The sequence below is a fragment of the Lissotriton helveticus genome, chromosome 2_1 (genome assembly GCF_964261635.1).
Source record: "Lissotriton helveticus chromosome 2_1, aLisHel1.1, whole genome shotgun sequence".
In the NCBI taxonomy this organism is placed as follows: Eukaryota; Metazoa; Chordata; class Amphibia; order Caudata; family Salamandridae; genus Lissotriton; species Lissotriton helveticus.
The window spans coordinates 1,339,818,614-1,339,842,196 of NC_136059.1; the positions used below are offsets into that span (position 1 = coordinate 1,339,818,614).

Below are 23,583 nucleotides of genomic sequence, written 5' to 3' on the forward strand. Positions count from 1 at the left end.
CAGTGCACAGCTGAGTCCTTACGGTTTCATATATTTATATCAAGTTTCATACAGTTCTCATCAAATAAAATGTTTACAACAATTCTTTGGAATCCTGTATTTCTTATTACAATGTTATATACTTGTGTTGAAAACAACAACCAAAAATTAAATGACAAAACATGAAATCAAGTCATTATGTGCCAAGACTTATTTGACAAAATCAATATTTGTACTTCAAATATTGTTTAACATAAAACTTCAAAATGCGACCCAATGCATTTTGGGTTTAAAAAACCCCTTCTTCAGGGGTACAAGCATTGAAGATTCTGGCGATATGACGATTGAAAAGCAACTTCAACCAACCTTCAATAGGAACTACAAGAACAAAATCAGAAACATTATCAGTTCTCTATATGCTTTATAGAGGAGTACAAATAAGAAGTAGGATTTGCACATGACATATGTTAACTAAAAGAACAAGTTTGTATGAAGAAACCAAGCGAAAATGGAGCCCCAATTGTGATGAGGAAGTGCACGAGCATGACGAATACACCATATTGTGTATACTACTATTAGTTGAGAGTGAAAAATGTTAAGAAGCAGAACTTCACAAACGTAACGAGAAAGTGCGCGAGCGTAATGGATACATCATTATGTGTATGCTTCTGTTAGCTGAGAGTGCAAAATATTAAGGAGCAGGACTTCACAAACAAAGTACCCCACTGCGTGTGCTCATAGTGTAAAGCAGACAAACGAATGTGATCAAAATTACGTGCACCACTCTTACCACGTCTTAATGAAAGACTGCGATCTCCTCTCTGTGCATAAAAATGCGCAAAGCATGAAATCACCGCAAATGCCGAACGGCGTAGATAAAAAAGAAAGAAACCCCAAAACGATTATTACAGTCCTCTGACAATTATAGCCGCATTATCTATAAGCAAAATCAGCAATCTGTTAAAAAGTGAACTAAACAACCACAAAAAGAAGTGTCTCAGTGATACGAAAACCGAGCTACAAACGGCGGGACGCTCACCCTGTTATTATCGTCAATCATCGGTGAAACAGACGGGTCCTCTCAGCTGGGACATGCGCGGTTGCGTGGGGACGTATCCGGCTTAAAGAAGCCTGGTCATTCAAAAAAACTTTATTCATACTTTACCATGTAATCAAGACTAATCATGTGACACAAAGTGATAACCAGCGTACAACAATCTTTTACTTGTAAAGTCGCTATTGAAACATACACGAAGAAAAGTTTTTAAGAAAGTAGAAAAAAACGAATCCGAAAATACCGATGCTTACTGCAGCGCTGATGGGCGTATCAACACAAGTGCATGTTACGAGTACTGGTACATAAAGTTAATGCGAGAGGACGCGGAACCAAGGAATGAATATATAATAAAAGCGTGAATGAGAGGAAACATAAGCTAATAGTGTACGTGTGCAAATCCTGTACATAATGCAAAGCATGATGTGCGAAATGTTATACATCATGGGAACAATGGGTATGTGTCATTACAAGAAACATAGCAGTTCATAATGGTCATTCAAACCTCGTGGAATGACGGTACCTAAATATTTAATCCAAAATAGTTCTCTACGTGCTAGAGAGACATTGTACGTACAAAGCGTGAACTCACATGTTCTTAACACTGAAACTTACATACAGTTGGACTCTGATCCCACTAATGAATTCATGAAATTGGTTGAGTCCATTCTGTTGAAAGCAGAGAACATGGGTTTGATCACTCAGAACACTAGGAAATATTTACAGAATACCTCGCCTAAAACACACATATATATATGCTCCCTAAAATTCACAAAGACGTAGTAAACCCACCGTTCAGACAAATAGTTGCCGGATGTGGGTCCACCCACGAACCAATTGGACAATACTTGGATTACTATTTACAACCATTGGTAACAAACGTTACATTTTTGGCTCTGGAGATTGTTACTTCCAACACAGAGGAATATTTTATGGGGGTAGACTGCTTAGTCTCAATGCCGCACTCTTTGAAGTATGTGCTGCATTCAAGAATTATATTTCCTATTTCCTTTGTAGACTAAGTTGTAATGGTAGACTCACGTGCAGAATTTATTAGAACTTGTCTAAATAGAACAGATACACTATCCATAGAAATAATGAAAGATAATTCATGAATGGAAGATATTAGTTTTAAAATTGTTCCCCGATTCAGAATATCATGCATACCTCTGGATTCATAAAGAGGATGAAATATAATTTACAAGTCGTTAGAAGATTGATTTTTCAGCATAGGCCCAGCAGAGATCTCTAAACAGGGTTCAATACCTGAGCGCAGCCCACCGACTGGGAAACTGTTATGATTTCATTTAAGGGAAACATTTTCTCTCATTAACTGCAGAATTATTGACGTTATCAAACATGAACCCAGTAATACACTGACTGAAAACATTAGAACTAACATGTGGAACAGACGCTGTCCCAAAGTTTGCAGATAATACAGTGGAGATTTGGGGTTGACATGTCTCACTTTTACTTACTGTCTCCTGTATGTCATTTTTTGGAGGACCCAATAACTGAGGACCAAGCTGGAAATTCAACTGAGTTAATTCGTTATGATCAGGAATGATCTCCCCTATAATCATTGATATTGACTCCTGCTGTTGTTTTGTCTGACCGGTTTGAAGTTGGGAAAGAAGTCCATGGGCATCTTCACAGGTTTGGTCAATATTTCTGGAACCCTCTTTGTTTTATTCTGAGCCTTCCTTAACCTCTTTCTAGCCCTTTTCGTTAGGGGTAGGTGGCCACCAGAACTCCAATGGGGGTCTTAAGTGTTTCAAACTTGACTTCACTCACTGTCGAGATAGTTTATTGAGGTGGGACTTTCGTCTTTTTCTGACCCCAAAGATTGTTCTTGGTGTCACCTAGTTTCTCTGTTGATCTTTGACAGCAACTGGCTGCGCAACCTAGTAATTGGTCAGTTTGAACATATACGTGGGCATCAGGTGGAGCTTTTTAAAATCACTGGACTTTCTTTAGCACCACCCAAGCTTAAACCCAAATAGGGTGGTACTGAAGAATGCATTAATGGATTTATTGAGTGTCAACAAATACCCAAAAGCATCTTGGCGCTGGTTGAGAAAAAAGTAAGGTGATGCTGATCTCCTATTTCTGAACAAAGAACCAGGTTTTCTAGGAATTCCTGGAAGTAGCAAGAGAAGGGGCTGTTTTAAGTTCCATCGTCATGCTGTTCCAAAGTAGGACTGTAGACCTAAAGCAGCTTCTGCCTCCCCATGTCGTCCTCCGAAAAGCCAGTCCCACCAAATTCTTCTCAGAGCCCGAACGAAGGGTCCCGCTGGGGTTATACCATCTCAAATTTTTCTTGAAATATTAGGCGCCATGCTCATGATGGTCTTGTAGGCCACACAGAGCGCCTTAAAGACAATACATTGCCGGACCGTCAGCCAATGTAATTTCCTAATAGCCTCTTTTGCTGACTGGAATTTGGGGTTCTTAAACAGAAAGTGCGCTCTTGCATTGCAATAATAGAGTCTGGTAAGTACCAGAGAGATGATCACAGTTTTCAAAAGCTCAAAAGGTAGGTATTTTTCAATTTCTTTTGATTAGTCTTAACAAGTAGAAGGAGGCAGAGGTGACCTTATTGATTTGTTCTTCAAGCTTCAGTTTGCTATCTATCAATATCTCCAGGTTTTGAATGTTGACACTGTGGTGGGGAGTAGGCCCAGTTCGGATGGCTACCATGACGGTGATCAGAAGGATGGATTGTTAGTGGAAGAGGTGTGGCGCCGCGGCCAGGGCGACTGACGCTGGAATCTGGGGACCACGGTTCGATCCTCGGCTCCGGCGGCAGGTCAGCCCAGCACCATGTGACTCTGGGCAATAGCTCGCTTAATCTTCCCGACGGCCCCCCAGCGCCTAGAGACCCTTACGGGTGATTGTGCGCTTTACAAATGTGGACTTTACTTTATTGTTTCCGAACAGTATCACTTCTGTTTTGGATGAGGTAAGCTTCAGCACTTTCCATCCATCCATTTATTCACCTCACTCATGCAGTTTCTGAAAGTATCCCTTGAGTTGGCCTCATTCTTGGAGAGTGACACCACAATTTGGATGTCATCAGCATATTTATTTTCATAAACCTTTTTTCATTGGTTTCCTTGCAAGGTATACAACAATCATTTAAAAAAAATCTTTGCATGACATTCATTATTCACATTAACATGACGAATAAATTGCAGTACATTGAGGTCTAGACTGCCTTGACGCTTGTGGTGCATTACGATGTGTGCCTATCCGGGGATAATAGGTGACATGTTGAGATGTCTGGTACGCAAGTGTTATTAATGCACAATTTGGACGTCATCTGCATATGATGCTAAGGATAGGTCAAAGGTTTTTTGAGCACCGCTAGGTGAGTCACATATAAGTTGAACAAAGTGGGGGTCAGCGATGAGCCCTGAGGAACTCCATATGGCAGAGAGTACGGTCTTGGAGTAAACTCTCCCATTGCCACCACTTGTTGCCTATTGTAAAGAAAAGATTGTAACAGAGCGAGGGCTGAGCCCTCAATCACCAGCTTCCGCATACGGTCAACCAGCACAGCATGGTTGACCGTATCAAAGGCCGCAGATAGATCCTGTAGGACAAGGGCAGAACACTCTCCTTTGCCCATGGTTGCTCTGACCTACTCTGTTGCCACTATCAGCGCAGATTTGGTGATGTGACCTTTCCTGAACCCAAATTGGGTATCATCAAGGAGATGATTATTGATGAAAGAGCCAAGCTGCTCATTCAACACCTTCCCTTCTAATTTGGCGGGGTAAGGAAGTCTAGAGCTGGGCCGATAGTTGTTTAAGTCCAATGGCTTGAGGTTTGCTTTTATAAGGAGTGGCAGGTCCGAGGTGGATTTTCAATGGGAGGGAAAAAGCCCAGCCTTGAACATAGCTGCAGAGATGTTAAACAGTTGTAGTGATACTGGCTCGATTGCCATGTGCACTATTCTTGGTGAACACTGATCCTGGGGGGGGGGCATATTTGATCTTGGGGATATAAATCCTCAAATGTAGTGATAGCTCGGCCTTCGGTTGCGAAGCCAGTTTCTTTACTCCATCAACAAGGGTTTCAACTATAGCTGGAAGGTCTGAAACATTATCTACAATACGTGAACATGTGCAATTTATTAGTGGATTGTTTACATCAGATCGATCTCGTCCCTCCAGATTACTTAGGTTATGTAATTTGGTGTCTATACCAGCAACATACAAAGAAAGAGTATTTAGTTGCTCCACCTAAATAACTAATTGGAGTGGATGTTTAGCGCTGTTGTTATAGCATCCATTGTCCTTAGCAAGTTTTGCCATACTCCAACATCAGACTGGCTTTGGTTTTTGGGAGATCTTGCTTCCATAGAATAATCTGCTTTGTATTTATCCAAGAAGGAAAGCTCAGCAGAGTTTAATAAATTATCTGTTGAGACAACAGTCACGGGGCCTTGGCCTGACTACACAACATTATTAAAGTTAGTTTTTCGAGGTGTTAATGTTGGTTATAAGTCAGAATATTTGCAACTCTCCGTAAGCACAGGGCTAAAAGGATCTATATTATTTTCTTCTTTTAATGAATGATCAATGGACTCGCCTGAGCTCAGGTTTTGATGGTAATTGGTATTATTTATTAGCTTTGGAGATGTTATCTTCAGTGTTTGCTTCTTAAATGCCTTTTGGTTTTTTGGATATCATCTATACATATGACAGGGTTATTGTTTTCACTAGAACTGCAATCAAATTTTAATTCCTTGATGGACTTGGGTAGCCTTTGGTTTGGTTGGTTATCGTCCAGGCATATGAAAGAATTGTAACTATTACTAGCACAGCTGTGCTGTTTTGGTCTGACCTGTGCTGCACCGACTGCCTTAGACAAATTTGTTGTACGGGTATCGCTGTTAGTCCCAAAGATGCATTGGAGGGGAATGAGAATAAAATCGTCATCAGGACCCATGTGAATTTGAGCCTTAACTACCATTGTATGTGTTCCCCCCACCATTTTTTGAGACCGTATGGTCCCTCGTGGGTGACTGGACCTCTTATTCTTTAGCAAGGGTGAGGAAATAGATGGTATATAATCAATAAAGGTTTACAGACACAGAATAATCTGAGATAATGATGAAGCAAATGATATATAGGTGGGTGGGGGAGCATACAAGGGGCTTGCAAACTGCACCTGGACCTGGCCAGACCGTCTCCGCTACCTTTCAGCTTAGCTCTGGTGCAACAGTTGCCAACGCTGCTGCCGCGCAAACCTGATTTAAATCTTATAATCGGAGTCCTTTGAACGTTAGTTAATATCTTCCTTCCCTCATCGGTAGCAATTCAGGGCTCATTGAGGAACAAATCACAGATGACAGATTATGTGGATGGCAAATGTCACAGACCCACCTAGTGCATTCCACAAGGGCACAATGAACACAACAAAATAACAATTGCAATGATAGTTGTAAGCCAGTGCCGCCTCCCCTCACTACGACAGAGAACAAACGCATCTGAGGCGGCACAAGCACACCAGCAAGTATCATAGGGTCTTAGTCTGACCTTTACACACCTTTGGCCCTCAGAACCCTCAATTGATGGAATTTCACCAATGAGGTGGACGTTAGTAAAGCACTGAGGGGACCGGGCTGTTGTCTGAGATGTTTAGAGTTAAATAAGTTGATGATCTTTTAAGGATAAAAAAAATGTCCTGAGCCGTGTCCCTTGCCACACTGGTGCCACATACCTGCATGCACCTTGAGACACAGGCCATGTTGCAGGGAGCACGAGCACACCAGGTAGGCAATACAAAGAGGGCTGTACTGTTAATAATTGTTGCTTGCTAATAGTGCTGCTTAGTGATAGTAGACCTGTTTTTTAGGTCTCGGTACTATCCGGTTCGTCAGAACCGGAAGTAGAGAGATCTTATGTTTCTTAGAGGGGCTCTTGATCCCGCCTCTAATTTCGGCTCTCTCCCATTGGCTGGCTTCCTAAAAGGAGGCCAGCCATTGGAGGAGAGAGCCGTCACTCCGATTTAGCCCCGTCTTTCTCGGATTTGGGGGCGTCATTTTTGCTGTTCTTTAGACAGTGACGTCATCCGTCACTCAGAACAGCAAAACCACGCCCCCAAATCCGAGAAAGACTGAAGCAGGCTGGGCGCCATTTTTTTTTTCCTTCGACGAGCTGCAGGACTCCCTTCCTCCTCGCCTGTGCTGCCGGGCTCTATTCCGCCTTGTACCCGTGTTCCCACGTTGCTCTCTCCCTCCTGGACTCCCCCTTTGTGCTCTGTTTACCATAGGCTGGCTTGAGGCGTGCAGACTGTTATGGTTTCGCCCGCCTTTGCTGAGTCTGGAGCAGAGCATAGACAAAAAGAAAGGACACAACGCGGAGGTACGGTGTAGCGTCTGCGAAGAAGCAGAGCCCATTATGGACTGGCACAGGGTGTTCTGTAAAGAGCGAGCCCGCTACAGAGAAATTGCAGGAACGCACCAGCAGATTTAGCTTGCTCTCCGCTTGGTATTAATCTCCTCATGGATGTGCGCAGGAGGTGTAGTCCCGCTCCCCCCTCCCTCCGCCCGCCCGCAGCTCTCCTCAGTCCCGCTCCCCCCTCCCTCCGCAGCTCTCCGGTAGTCTGCTCTTGCTTTCCTAGTTTGGATATGACACCCGTATCATGGTGTCAAGGATCGGGCAGGAGTTCCGCACTTGCCTCGGTACACCCTACGAGACGTTCCCCCTTGCAATCGCCTGCCCAGTTCACCTCGCACTCCGGGTCTCCAAAGTGCCTCGAGGACGCCGAGTTCGCTGGAGGCGCACTGAGAGGCTGCATCGCCTCCGTGATCCCGTGAACTCCGCATCCAGAGAGAGGAGTCCGGCCACAAGAACCACGAGGTCCCACAGCCAGTGAAGGGAGCCGCCGCAGAGGAGTCCCCGCTACAGTTTGCATTTATCCTTTGACTCCTTGGTCAATCACTCCCATCCGCCTTTTCACTCTCCTCCACCCTGCTTTTATTAAAAAACAAAAATCAATTTTCTGTAATGTTTGTGGCGCTTTCCTCTTTAGACTTTGAGCTTCGGGCAATGAGAGGCAGCCGACGGGGGTCCGGTTTCAGGTAAGTAACTTCTTATTCTTTCCGCCTCTCCCTCACCATTCCTTTTCATACTTTCTAAACACTATGTACAATTACAGTTGGACGCTGTCCGCTCCCAACCAGCGGTCTGCGTATCGGGTGCAGCAATTAACTTTTACCTCTGGGACGTTGTCTTAGAGAAATTAAAAGGTGAATGTGAGATTGGCGCCTCCCATTAAATTTGGGTAAACCTGATTGTTAAGAAGTATGCTACGGCAAATTAGGCTTTCGAATATTATTTATTCTCAAATAAGATACAACCACCGGCTGGAGCAGGGCATAAGCAAGCAGTATGCCTGACAGGGTAGTATGGGGTGGGTTTGGTTTAATGGGACATACGTTCCGAGTTTTAACAAGTACTGTGCCTCTTTAAATTACTTTACCATAGTGTGCAAAAATAAGGGCCCTAGAGCAAATTAAGAAACTGAGCCTACTAACTCCTGGAAGGGGGATAATATACAGCATTAATCAGTTCTTCCTCTGCCCCCCAGGTTCCTGGGCATCAGTGCCGCTGCACCTAATTTCTCGGGCTCTTTCTCAGTGGGCCCACTGGCTTGCCGACATACATAACAGAGTTAAGCCCGGTACTCAGTGCGTTGTTAGTGCCACAGCACTGTAATCCACATTTCAAATGCACTCTGTTTGACTGAGCCATGACCCTCTGCTCACACTATCCCACGGCAGCCTTGCTGTGGTGGTGCAGCCAAATGAAGTCTGCACAAGGTCTCTGACTCCTTCCTGTCCTGCTAACTAGTTTAAGTTTTGTAAAGCGCCGACAGGGCAGAGGAAAAAGAGTGTCAGAGCGCTATACAGGGTGGAAGACAAACCTCAGCCCAGGGGAAGGAAGTAATTAAGATCATGTGAAACCGAGTACATTTTGTCGGAAAAGATGCAGGTAATGTGCAGAAGGAAATATAACTGGAGAAATAGCAAACATGTAGTAAATATGTGAAGCTTGGAAACTCCGAGAGATGAAAAAAAAGTCCAGGTACAGCCTCTGGGGTAGAGGAGTCTAGAAAACCTCCCTCGCCCTCTGTGTATGGAGTCAGAGTACCCTCCTTTCAGCCCCACCCAGTTCTACCTGCTCAACAGAGAGGCCGCGAACAGAAGGGCCCCGAACAGCCTTAGAGTTTCACTGCAATTACAATGTTCCTTTTCCGGTCAGCAGAGGTGTGCTTAATTTACCTCAGCTGTGCGCCCCCGCAAGCCATTATTTTAAATTTGTGGAGTCCAAATAGCGCCCTGTTTAACACTAATCGCGGCTTCACACTGCTTTACCACAGCCATTCAGTGGCACCGCACCGACCCTTTAATAAAGGCTGTAGTAGAATTGGCCTTTTACGTAGCGCACACCACAGCCAGATTTGCCTCTGAGCACTTTAAACATAGAAGTGATTTAGAGTGCCTGTAACCTTTACTTTAACATAAAGTGAGCATTGTTCATCGCCTTTGTCTGTGTCCGGGGTTAATGTTGAACAACCTCTAATAAGTAGGGGCTGTAGAGCTCTCTCCCCAGGGGTACCCCATGCCCTCAGACAGAGCTCTTAGTGGAATGTGTTTTGAATGGGCTACATGTGTTCATGCCCTCGCACCACAGGCACCAGAGAGCCCCCCAGGGTCACTTGCAGGTTCCAGTGGGTTTCCGCCCTCTCTGTCACTGCAGGAGCCCGGGAGCCCACGAGGCTGGTAGGATGCGTGCTTTAACAGGCTCCTCGCGCTACCCTGTCACCCCGAGGTAGGCGCCCCTTAAAGTAATGCTAGTGTACGACCCCATCTCACGAGGTCTAACTAAGTTTCCAGCCCTGGATGTTCTTTTTTATAAACCATCCTTTAGTGTCTGATAGCTCAGGGGGTTGTGCTCAACCAAGATCACACAATGCTGGACCCAGTGACATGGTGTAGGAATGCTTGAGGCTGGATAAGGCGCATCCCTGTGACACTGGACTTACTGTAACCCCAAAACAGCAGCAGAGCTGACAGCAGTCCCTGCACATCTCAGTATTTCACTTTCCCTCCAGTGGACCAGTGTACAAACATACACTCCTTATTTGGATTTTTTTTTAGGAAAAATGTGATACCAATTTTTTTTTACAGGCTCCAGTAACTCTCTCATAGTCTGTGGTGTGAAAAAGGGGCAATTGTATTGTAACTGAAAGTCCCAATAATAACGTAAACTGCGTGCTTTGTAAGGAAAAACCTTTTCATATAAAGGACTACAGTCTACGGAAAATTATAAACTGAATGAAAAAAAAACCTTCACCCAAAATATATTAAAAATGCACAACTTTGGAAAAAAGTGCCACTATCTTCAGTTTTGGCTGATCCCACTCTGGATGTTTGGAGGAATCGGTTGTCTAATGCAGAATTTCTGCCACGAATCACTCACAAGTGAACATCTGTGGGTTTTTTTTCCAGTAAAATATTTTTCTTTAACGCGACATACTGTCAACTTTTGGGGGATAGTCAAACAACAAGAGAGAAAGGGTCAGACAGTCACTCATATACCCCTTAAGTAAACTTTTTTAAACAACAAAAGAGTGACAAACCAGGTGCAATGCAAACCAGGCAAGAACTATATGACCTTATAACCCGAGTCAGAATAGGGTGGATTGGTGAAGAAACTGTGATTCGAAAAGAACACTCATGCACCAACAAAGTTGGGGGATGAAATTGGGTGAGGGGAGAGGGTGTTGTTGGGTGCTATAATGCTTAATGTGACCGGTAAAATACCAGCAACATAGAGCCTAGTCTCAAGATATTGAGTCCTCTGCAACATACACATTTGAGGCTCAGATGTGCTGGCAGTGTCCTTCCTCCTTCTGATGTGGACAAATTAAGCATCATAAGTGTGCAAAAGAAACACTTGTGAACTACACCTTGCAGTGGTAAAAGCTGCATAAGCAGGTGTTGCCAAAATATAACAGCGTATGATAATGAAAAAAGGCCATATTGCTGTTGTTCTTTTGCACTTCATAACCAAAACAAATTGTTTGAAAGCTACATAAAAACGACTATTTAAAAAATGTAATCTTCCCATTTCACATAACTCATTTATCATCTTAACAGTATTTGCACAGTAAAACCGTATAGCACCCAAAATGTTTTGAATTCTGGATTCTCAAACCACGAAGAAGCTATATTTGCCTGCCCTCAATATCTGCACACTGCACTCCAGTCTGCCCTCAATATCTGCCCCTCAATGCCGCCTGCCCTGTGCCTGGTGTGAGGCAGCTTCCTTAAATCCCCCGCCCATTCTTCTGCTCTGTTGATGGGGCATTAATAGTTGGAATCATTGTAGTTACCAGGGACAGGCAGCAATGGCCCCAGGGCATTTATCTTTGACTGGAGCAATGTAAAATATGAGATTTCAGCCACTAAATCAGCCTTTTCTGCCTTCGATCTTTGTAGAAACCAATTTATATTCCACAGCAGACTCGCACTTGCGTGTATCATTGATTCACTCTTTTCTGGCCTGGCCCCCAGTAGATACTGCATGCTCTGCTGAGCAACACTGCTCTACATTCAGTTTCAAAACTGCATTTTCAGTGCCACATTCTGTATTCTCTTCCAAAATGTTATGTTTCAACAAGAACCAACGCTGCAAAATCATTCCTTGAATAATTAACTTACTTTCATGGTTTGCAATAGTGACCCATTCACAAACGTGCTTGGTATAAACACACACAATATGTACCATGTGCAAGGTGTTCCTGTGACTCGTGAAACAGGTGAAATAAGCTGAAGTCTTTGATACAAGAACACCTTACTATTGTCACATCTGGCATTTGCTCAGGATGTTGTAGGTCGGAACATTGCCTTTGTATTTTTATGTATAACCTGTTATTTCCTTCACCTGTAAGTACTGTACATACTTAATAAAGTGGTAGACAGTTTGAGACGTGATCTGATGTATGAATCTGGTAATTGTAGTACATCACGAGGGCATGTAAGACAAAGGGCTCTATGTGAATGACTGTATGGGTGGCTCTGTGTGTGTGTGGCTCTGTCTGTGTGTGAGCGTGGCTGTCTGTGTGTGCGCGTGGCTCTGTCTGTGTGTGCGCGTGGCTCTGTCTGTGTGTGCGCGTGGCTCTGTCTGTGTGTGCGCGTGGCTCTGTCTGTGTGTGCGCGTGGCTCTGTCTGTGTGTGCGCGTGGCTCTGTCTGTGTGCGCGTGGCTCTGTCTGTGTGCCCGTGGCTCTGTCTGTGTGCCCGTGGCTCTGTCTGTGCGCGTGGCTCTGTCTGCGTGCGAGGCTCTGTCTGTGTGCGAGGCTCTGTCTGTGTGCGTGGCTCTGTCTGTGTGTGTGTGTGTGTGTGTGTGCGAGGCTCTGTCTGTGTGTGTGTGTAGCTCTGTGTGTGTCTGTGTGGGTGTGGTGCGTGTGCGGCTCTGTCTCTGTGTGCGGCTCTGTCTGTGTGTGTGTGCACGGCTCTGTCTGTGTGTGTATGTGGTTCTGTGTCTGCGAATACTCTCTACTACTCTCTAATGCTCACCTATTGCCATTGTAAATGACAATACCATTTATTTATGTTTTAAAAAAAAAAAAATGAAAAAAAAATGTCATGAGCAATGCCACTAGCTCTACCTTGAATAATGCCGAGACCATTGCATTGTAAATGCTTGTCTTTATTATGGGTTACAGAGTTGCAAGGAGGGCAGAGGCTTAAGCAAAAGCATGGGCGTGCGCCAGTACCCACGGCTTGGAGAAAGTCGCACTGGTCTAACGCGGGCCGCTTCCACGCCATTGCTAAAAGGACCGAGGCCTAGTGCCAGCCACACGCTGTTTGCAATTTATCCCCAATTGATAAAGCTTGCTGTGGGCTGAACAATCAGAGAGCTGCCTGCCAGCTATTCAAACCTGCTCCACGCCGCGATACAAAAGAACATGGAGAATTGCCCTCGCCTACCCTTCCACCATCTACTTGACTTCTCTCTCTGAGCACAACTTTCTCTGCCATATGCATGTAAATTTCAGAAATTATTTGCATTTGAGTAACAAGAAACTCTAAGAGGATCTTAAAACTGCTAAAAAGCACCAGAAATGGAAGGGCACTTCACTAACCTAGTCAAATGGCTCAGTCCAACAACAATTTATACATGGCAGTCACAGAAGTTGTTACTATAATTATTAATTACATTTTTTAAAATATATTACCAGCTCTCTCAGACACTTATTGATTATTCATGATTGTCACTGGGCGGCAGCTAACCCGGCTGGCCGCGATGTGGCCCGGTGGGCTGGGTTGGGTACTGTTCACATGCGATACCGCTGCTGCGGTGCAGTCAATCATGCAATTGGTGAGCACAGCAGCTTCTATATTAGTCCACCCACTCTCAAGGTGACTTGCCTCTGACTCTGCCTCAGTGACTTGTGAGTCAGCTACTCTGGGCCTTTCTGTGGCTGAGTGGGGCAGGCAGGATCCCATCCAGATGGGTTTCATGATCTTTACCACCTTCAAGTTACAAAGTGATGTTCCTTGGAGTAGGATTAAGTAACTTGCATCATGTGTTTATCCCTGTGCCCGTCTTTGTATTTTATCTCAGAGGAGTCTCTGTTTTGAGGAGATATGCTGTACTTTGTCACTTCAGCAAGATTAAGGGTGACTTTCTCTTTGAGATGTAATGTCATGATATCCATTTATGATCAGTTAGTTAGTTTGAGCTGCTTATCATCTGAGGTTACCTTTGATAGGTGAAGATCCTGACGTGGTCTGCTCTGCCTTTTACCCCTCCGAGTCCAAGAAACAAAGTGCTTTCACTGACCTGTATTTGATTGATAAATGGCCCATTCCTGAGCATACATTTAACATCATTACACTTTCTGGGTATTGTAGTTTTGGTTCACTCCAATTGGACCATTTAAGTGCCAGTGGTCGTATTTTAAATAGTGCCCTGGTTGCGCAACAGATGCATGCACCCACTTTCTGCGCCCATGAGCACTATGGTAATATAGAAGGGGCCGCAGAAGCTTGTAGAGCCCCTCCTATAATACTGATAGCACTGGCACATATGTAGCATCAGCGCTATCTTCGGAGGGTATTTCCTCATTTGCATGGGGGCTGGCCCCAGGTAGAGAAGCAAATCACTTTATAGCTGTGCCTGTGCTGTAACACCAACATGGGTGCACAGGCAAACATGCCCTTAGGAAGTGCACTTGACAATGTGGCACGAAAAGGTGTTGCACTGCTAGCACACCACCAAGGGCAGCCCTCTTGATGGGCTAAAGGGGTCCCATGGCAGGCTGGTGCTGTCACTCACTGCACCCACTTGCAGGGGGATCTTTAATCTCTCTTTAAATTGCTGAAGAATTGCTATCAGCACAGAGAAACACAGAGCGGCTTTGAAGCAACTGCTCTCTATTTCACTGAATGCTCTGCCCTCCGGGAAGCATGAGTTTGCGGCTGCCCTGGGGGAAGCACATTCATTATAATAGGTCACACTGTCCCTGTTTTCACCTAGTGCACATGCTAAAAGGTGCACAGTAACACAAACAAGAACAGTGCACCCAATATGTAATATAGACTCTGATTAAAATGGGTGTGCTGAAAATAAATCCATATTTACAAAAACAACATACACAACAATTTGTAACATTTGCAAATGTGTATGTGCATGTAGGTGAGGAGTAATGGAGGATTCCGGAGGACGTGACATTCTCTATCTAGTGACGTCTGTGCTGTGTAATTTTGGCCAGTTCTATCTTTTTACCCAAATCACTTTTTGTTCTGGGATGTTCATTTAAAAGCAATTTTAAAGCCATTATATTGCCGAAAAGAAGCAACTGGCAATAATGAGAAAAAACTTTACTCAAACAGTCACAAATAAGGAATCAAAAAAGTCACAAGTCGGCACGCCAAAAACAATGAAATGTCACAAGTAGGAAAAATAGAAACTTGGCCGCTATGGGCTTGCCATGTTTCTCAGCCAAGCGCACCAACTATCTGTTCCTGTTCTGGGATTCGGAAGGAGTATTATGGTGATATGTTGAAGGTTCAAGATATTTTCAGAGCTTCTCATTACCCAAATGGGTGCAGTTTCTGATATGTATAACTTTTAGTGCCCTTCACTGCTTGGTTTTACTTGCGAGAAAGTATCATTAATAAATGTAACACATTTCGTTTTGGAATGTCACTCATAAGTACACTGAAACCTTAGAAATGTCACACGTAAGCATTCTGAAAACGTGGCAGCAATCACTACTCCTGGAGAGCATGTAGACAGACAGTCTTCAGAATGCTTAGTCTTCTGTTTGAGTCTTCAGCCGACTCAATGGTGCATTATGATTGAGTCCATCCATCATGCTACTGCTCATCACACAAAAACTATGCAGCGCTCTAAAATACAGGTACAGTGAGACGAGTGGTGTACAACCAGAACAATTTGCAAACATTGGTATTTCTGCTCATCTTGTCACAGTTTCATATGATACAAAAGTCCAGCACTTACTGTTAGATGATATTGCCTCCATATTTCTGGACACGCCTGGAAAAAAAGATATCAATCAGATGGAAGCATTTAAAGGAGATTTACAAACTACTACTTTTAACATCAGCTGGAACAGTCATACAAACAAGAGCCCAACAACACTGTCACAGTGAATTCTAGATTAGTTCATTATATCATATATACCAGCTAATCAATAAGTTATTTTTTTCTTTAACCCTCCTCACACTTTCTTTATCACTTAAATGTATAACGTAAGGCTAGATGTCTGAAGCAGTCTCTTTTATTAAAGTAGTAAAACAATCGTTAAATTGCAAAGAGATTTGCATTTGATTTGCGCTTAATGCCACAATGCAGACAATTGTGTGAATGCTACAACTATGTTTTGGAAGCACCATATACTGAGCAATACTCAGATAAAAGTCTAAATAAAATATTTTCCACCTACGAATATCTTTGCATGTAACATAAGTTATAAAAAGCCTTCCATAAAAACTAAAGTTTAAGGTAAGTTATGGTTGGTGCTGGTCTAATAGTAGCTACAACTTCAAAGCTTATAAGATAGCAAATTCATGAGTAGAGAGGTAAGATATAGCTTTTAGCCTTGGGGACATCACTCAGCTTTAACCCCCAGTCACACCATGTATTGTTTTTCCAACATTCATTTTTTTCCCACACATATGATATCACATTATGTAATGCATACAATCTGAATAACTAAACACTGATGCAATCTAAAAGCAAACTTGCCAACATGTTTACTAAAGACAACCTTCCATAAAAAGCAAGTGAAGCAGTTTTTTTCCCTTTTTTGTGTACTCTATTGATAGGGTTAAACGACTTGTCCACTAAAATGAAGCTTTTAGGGTTCTGATGAACAGTCTGGCAGCTGTACCCTTTGTATCTTCACTTCCCTAGTCTGTGTAGAGCATGGGAAGCAAGGAGAAGATGGGATTTATTGGTGGCGAGTCTAGTCCGTGTAATGCAGAAAAGAATGTTTAATGATAATGCATGCAATGCCTTTTCCGACACAGAATATGGACCCCAAACAAGGAAGACAATTGTAATGTAAGATTTACGTGAAAAGATCTAACAACCTTTAGCTGCATGTACCTGATGCTATAGGCATCTTACAAGAAACCTAGGAATATCACTCCATCTCTGTAGTGAGGTCCCGCCCACTAATAAGTTCACTTTCAATGACAAACATAGAAAAGTTTGTATAAACTGAAAAGACAGCCACTTTAATCGAGTTAAGGCTGTATTTATGTTTTATATGGGTGCAGTGCTCAGAGTGGTGGGTAATCTCTATTGACAATGTCTAAAATGGTGTACCTGGGACACAAAATAAAGAAGACAATCAGGACCAATCCTATGAGATAGCAGGACTGACGTGTACTTGAATTAATGTCGGAACTCGGAGCTTCAAACAAGTATTGTAGCCTCTTTAGAATAAATGGCGGAAAAGGAAGTTATTGCCTTTAAACTCACCAAAAATGGTCAATTTGTAGCATAGCATCGTGGTGTAACCAGCTGTACAGCCTCCGTGTCCTTAATAAAATCCAGATTTTCTGCCCAACAGGCTGTGAAAAATCTATATTTTCATGCACTTCTGAGGTAGGATTTAGATATCAAAATTACAATTTGTCAAGAACCATGCTGCCGAGTTGAATGACTTGGGATTTTCTTTTCTTTTCTACTAAACAAAGTAATTGGAGGGTGAGACCATTGACTGACTATGGTGTTACACCATTTTGTTTCATTCCCATTATCACACCTCATGACTGTTTACAATAATTTTGCACTCCACTATAAGTGTTGTGCAACCTGGTTGTACATTTTCTAAGGGCAAATGGTTTCAGCAAGCCCTGTGAGTGATGTGAACTTTGTGCATCTCTGTGTTTCCAGGTAACACATTGCTGTATTGTGGTCTAGGAAAATCTGAATAACATATCCTGTAAGTGACATCTCAGGCCTAGTCGTCTGCAGTTCATGGGCATGGACTGATATTTTGTCCATTGGTTATGAAAGTATCAAAGTGAATCCCCAGCAAAGGCCTAGTCGTCTGCAGTTCATGGGCACTGACTGATATTTTGTCCATTGGTTATGAAAGTATCAAAGTGAATCCCCAGCAAAGGCCTAGTCGTCTGCAGTTCATGGGCACTGACTGATATTTTGTCCATTGGTTATGAAAGTATCAAAGTGAATCCCCAGCAAAGGCCTAGTCGTCTGCAGTTCATGGGCACCGACTGATATTTTGTCCACTGGTTATGAAAGTATCAAAGTGAATCCCCAGCAATGGCCCGGTAGCCAGTGAATTGCCACAATGCACATGTTCTGTTATGTCCAACAAGCCAGACTTTGGTCTGCACATTGAAATTAGCAACAAGTGAAATGTAGTTCTGAAACAATCAGTAGCCATCCAATTTCAATTTCAGCTGCATGCAAGGAGTCTTTGAGAAGGTGTCAGAAATTATTTTTGCTGCTCAAACTCAGGACATTTTATGTTCATAAGACAAGTTCTGAACAGTGTCCTCAATATCTTCTTTCCGCTGCTTAGCATAACATTTGAGCAAGTCTCTAAAATTGGCAATACATCACTGAGTTGAAACTACGACCGCAATCATTTCACACACTGCCTCTAGTTATTTATTTTCCTGTAGATATGGACACTACTAGATTTAGCGTTCAAAGATCTCTAACAACATGTTAGGCAGTATATTGCCGGAGAACATGGAGAGTCCAAGGGAGACGGTTAAAGCTTTCTTTCCACTTTATGTTGTATGGATTTGGCTCTTGCCTTTTTTTATTTTGTTTTGTTTAAATATACCCTTACACTTGGTTGTACTCGTAATTATTTACGTCTGGCATTAGCCAAGAACTTTTGATTTTACCACTACTGCATACAGCATGGGGCAGCCAACTTCAACTGCTGGCTAACTTTACGGTGAGAAACTCTTTCACAAGAAGTACATCGGCATCCAAAGAAGTTCCCTACCCTGCAAGAAATGACTAGGACAATGTGAACTTTCTGAGACCAACATATGTTTGCCTTTAAGTCAATGTTTACATTTTTGTATACTGGTGGAGACCAGTAGATTGCGCCAACAATAAAGTTTTACAAAACTCAAGACAAAACAAAATAAGCATTTGCAAAGCCAAACGTCTAACAGTCAATGATTGACCCACTGGCTTTGACATGCTTGTTTTTGAAGTCCTGCAGACCTATTTGCTTCTCATTTGTAGTGCCATAATCTCATTTTGGATGTATTCCAAATGTGGAATATCATGAGAGGTTGCTGTATTTCCTAGCTTGGTCTTTATAGGTCAAGCCTAGGCAGCGCACATGCCCTATCTTCAAGGCATGCTGTATTCACTCTATGGGCTTTGACCACGCCTATCGCTTTTAATTGGTTCCTTCGTGTGCCCTTTGAAATGTCTGCGTGTGGTGAATCAGTGCCATTTGTCCCTCCTTTTGGTGTGTTTGTAACACCCATGGGACTGGCCCTGTTACATAGGACATTTCGCTTTAGGCCATTTAAATTACTTGCAATACACTCTTTTTTTTCCATTTGTGTCTGGATGGAACACTAGTGCTCGTGCTTTGAGTCACTGTTGGTTGCGGTGACCTCAGTCCCAGTTTTCAGACTCGGGTGGACAATACTGTACAATGAAGCAGTGGTAGGTAATAACGGGGTAAACCCTTTACTCACCGACCTGGGTCAACATGTAGTTACAAAAAAGGGTTGGTCGGTTACATAACATTTCTTAGTATTAATTTCATCTGTAATTGCTAAAAGGTACACACATAAACAGAGTAAATATGAAAATGAATTTAATTCAGCTGTATTCAGTGATATCCAGTACTTTCACAAGTATTATATTTCATTTCATACAATACATGGCTATAAATGAGGTCATCATTCAATATCGTGCTCGGAGGGTGTCAAAGAAAAAGGAGGGGTTTTTGAATCAGTAGGGTAGGGTGTGGTTGGGATAGATTTTGGGACATAGAAAAGGAATTGTGTCCTGTGAACAATTCTGTATCAATCTGAGAACATTTCCAGTCTGTAATAGATCACACGGTTCCCTATAAAAAACATTACACGGGGGCCATATATGGCTAATTCTGTTGTAGCGTGTATGTTGAAAGTAATGTTGTCGACGTTTCGACCCCTATGGTAAGGGCAGGTGATTCCTCAGTCTAGGGTCTTCATCAGGACTATAGAAATAGTGAGCACCTACGGAAATAGATACGTATATCACTCAGTAGGATGAATTAAAGATTAAAAATTAAAAAGGGCATCACTCATTGGCCCATAAACAGGTGTACCTACATATATTATGGCGTTTTAATGACGTCCCACTTCAGTTGGAGACTTGCGCCGTTAGGGATATTCTGTGGGAGAACAATTTGACATTAGGAAGGATGACGTTAGGCAGGTCAAGGAGGGATAAACCCAAAAGGAGCCACCAAAACTTACTAGATTCTTCTGCGGAAGAGAACTATAGGTGGATATATGGAATCCCAGATGAGTTGAGAATTAGTGTGGTAAAGATGAATCTGTGGGTACAAAATATGTATCCATGTATATATATACCAGTGAGAAGGTTAAACAGCACGTGAGAAGCTCGATAAATGGATGTTGCGTTTAGCGACATAGACTAACTTGAAGATCCCCTTCAATTGAATCCATTAGTTGGTGTGGTGTAAGTCAAACACCAGCTAGAAGAATTAATCAGGGAGAGGGTCTTGGTGTAGGTCAATCACACCATCTGTAAGAATCAGAAAGACGGTGTTGGCTAGACTCAAGTCGGCTTATACAAACGGTGCCAGTTAATGAGGCTAAGACAGTTACTGATTCCTTAAAGTATCTATGGACTCAAATTGGCTTACCCAAACGGTGCTAGTTATTGAGGCTAGAATAGTTACTGGAGTCCCTTCGATTCCTTAGACAGAACGGGATCTGGCACTATGATGAAAAGCATGAAGCGCGATGTGCCCATCGTGTCTGCTCTTATTTATGTGCTCCCACTGCTGTTGAAAAGGGAAGGGAAGCCCGTATATGCAGCCTCTCTATCTGACTCGCTAAAGAAGTCCTTGCTTAGCGTACCTGTGGCTCTGCTGGTGTGAGTCTTCAGCGGGAACCACCGGCGCTTGCACGGTGTAGCTAGAAATGCTCCGTGCAGGGTAGGGGGCGTGCCTCTAGGGGCGTGTCGAAGCACCTCGCGGTGCCGCCGCTAGCTGCTAGCTCCATGGATGTTTACTCACTGCGCATGCGTGCTGACAGAGACATAGTGTGATGTGAAAGCGGGCGATTCGCCGGGGCGCATGTGTGTGTACAGAGAACTCATCGTTGCGGAGCGGTACATAGAGTTAACAATGACATATACAAATACAAATACAAAGGCCTTATCATTATGGAGAAGTACCAAAAGGAGATAGCATTGACTTAAACACAGGCCTGATACCCTTGTAATAACGCAGTCAATTTCTACAACATTCTCACACAATGTCCGTGAGCGGCATTATTAGATGTTTACAAGTTATCAGTTGTCATTAGCCAGGCTCACTCCGTATTAGATACAGAAGAGGTCACTATCTATAGGATGTGTCACAAATTGATATGCACTATGAAACACATCCTAGTCAGCCATTTTCTCTGCAAAGGGCATTATCAAAAATCAAGGGTCAGATGTAAGTCCTGCTAATTGTGAGTAGGTCGCATCAAGTTCATTAAGACCATTGTCCACAGTGTCCAATGTGTGCATCCATTTACATTCCCTCAAATTAAGAAGCGAATTCAGATCGCCCCCTCTTGGTCCAATCACAATTTTCTCAACCACCAGCCATTTGAATGATTCTGGAGTATGAGCTTTGGCCACAAAATGCTCGACCAAGGGGGAACCTGGTGTCTGACATCTTATACGACTACAGTGTTGGAGAATTCGTTTCTTTACATGTTGTTTTGTCTGTCCAATATATACCAGGTCGCAAGGACATACAATGGCATAGATTACATCACTCGTGTTGCAGTTAGTCATGGATTTGAGAATCACCTTGTGGTTCCGATAGTTCCATACCTTGGTCTCTAAGGTGAGTGGGCAGGCTTTACACTTAGTGCATTTAAAGTGACCAACTACTTGGGGAAGGTTCCAGATGCTTTGTAGGGTAGGTGGAGCTGGAGTTTCTAGGAGCGAACACACCACTTTATCCCTAATATTCTTCGCCTTTTTGAAAGCGTGCATCGGAGCTTCTTTGTGATCAATGACATCTGATACCATATTCCAGTGTTTATTAACCGCCTTCTTGATCAAGTTGCTCTTTGTACAGAACGTAGTGACACAGATAATCCTGTCTGGATTGGCAAGGCGTTCTCTTGGTTTAAGCAGATCTTCCCGTGGGCTGAACCAAGCCCTCTTTCTTGCCCTTGTCACCAGTCGTCTCGGATATCCCCTTTCCAGCAGTCTGCCGATCAGGAGGTCCGACTCCAAAAAATAGTCTTCTTTGAGCGAGCAATTTCTCCTCACCCGGAGGAACTGGCCAAATGGTAGATTGTCACGCAGACTTCTTGTATGATGGCTCGAGTACCGTAGCAGGCTATTTCTTTCTGTGGGTTTTCGGAAGAGGGTGGTGTAAAGATGGCCATCTTGAGCCTTAATACTGATGTCTAGGAAGTCGATAGAGGTTCTACTCATATTCATAGTGAATTGAATGTCTTGGGATTGAATATTCAGCCATGTGAAAAACGAATTCAGTTCAGCTTCGTTTCCAGTCCACAACATCAGCACATCGTCGATGTACCGTCTCCACATCCAAATGTTGTTTTCATATGGATTTCTAGATGTTAAGATGTGGTTCTGTTCATATTCCGCCATGTATAGTATGGCCAGGTCAGGAGCGAAGGCTGCCCCCATCGCTACTCCCTTGCTCTGGAAAAAGAATTCATCTTGGAATACGAAAAAAAAAATCTTCATTGCCACCTCCAGGAGCTCAATGATGAAGTCCGTTGGTACCTGAGTTGGTTGGATTCTTCTGTCCAGTGCCTTCCTCATTGTTGCCAAAGCCGGGTCTTGAGGAATGCTTGTATATAGTGACACTATATCAAGCGTTACTAGTAGTTGTTTATCCAGGTCAAATGCGATGTCATCTACCTGATTGATGATTTGCATGGTATCCCGGACATAGGTGGGGGTACCAGCTGCTAGTGGTTTCAAGAAAGTGTCAATATATTTGCATAGTGGTTCCAGCAGGGAGCCACAGCCCGATACAATGGGGCGTCCCGGCGGTTTAGTCATGTTCTTGTGAATCTTTGGTAATGTATAAATAGTTCGGGTTCTCGGCTGTGCGACATTCAGATATTCATATTCCTTAGTGCTTAGAAAGCCCGAATCCTTGCCTCTTCCTGTGATCTCTTGAATCTGCCTTCTGATATCCCTGGTGGGGTTGGTGTTGCTTACAGTGTAGCTTATCCCGTCTCGAAGTTGGGAATACATTTCTTCTTTATATTGTTGGACATCCTGTAGGACAATCGCCCCACCCTTGTCCGCAGGTTTAATCACAAGTAGCTTATTATTCCTCAAAGTCTCCAAGGCTAGTCTTTCACCTTGAGTAATGTTATGCTGTACATAGGAGCGTGTGTTGCAGATATTCATCACATCTCTCATCACCATACTTTCATATGCAAGGATCCTATGTGATGTCTGATGAGCTTTTGGAGTAAATGTCGATGGAGGTCTTAATCCAGTCGCTGAGGTTGTAGTCGGGGATGGCGATTGCATAAAGAAATGTTTTAGTCGGATCTTGCGGAAGAAGTGAGTTAACTCAGATCGCATGTTGAATTGACAGACAAAACAACATGTAAAGAAACGAATTCTCCAACACTGTAGTCGTATAAGATGTCAGACACCAGGTTCCCCCTTGGTCGAGCATTTTGTGGCCAAAGCTCATACTCCAGAATCATTCAAATGGCTGGTGGTTGAGAAAATTGTGATTGGACCAA

At 43.2% G+C, this 23,583-nt stretch overlaps 1 protein-coding gene across 2 annotated transcripts in view; it reads right to left on the bottom strand.

The window, feature by feature from the left end:
• Positions 1-23,583, bottom strand: part of ZCCHC7 (zinc finger CCHC-type containing 7) — a 161,911-nt gene that overhangs the window by 46,459 nt on the left and 91,869 nt on the right. For both annotated transcript variants that reach the window (XM_078676269.1, XM_078676271.1), the window contains exon 6: positions 15,584-15,619. In XM_078676269.1, coding sequence (XP_078532395.1) covers positions 15,584-15,619 — 36 coding nt within the window. The remainder of the gene's footprint in view (positions 1-15,583; positions 15,620-23,583) is intronic.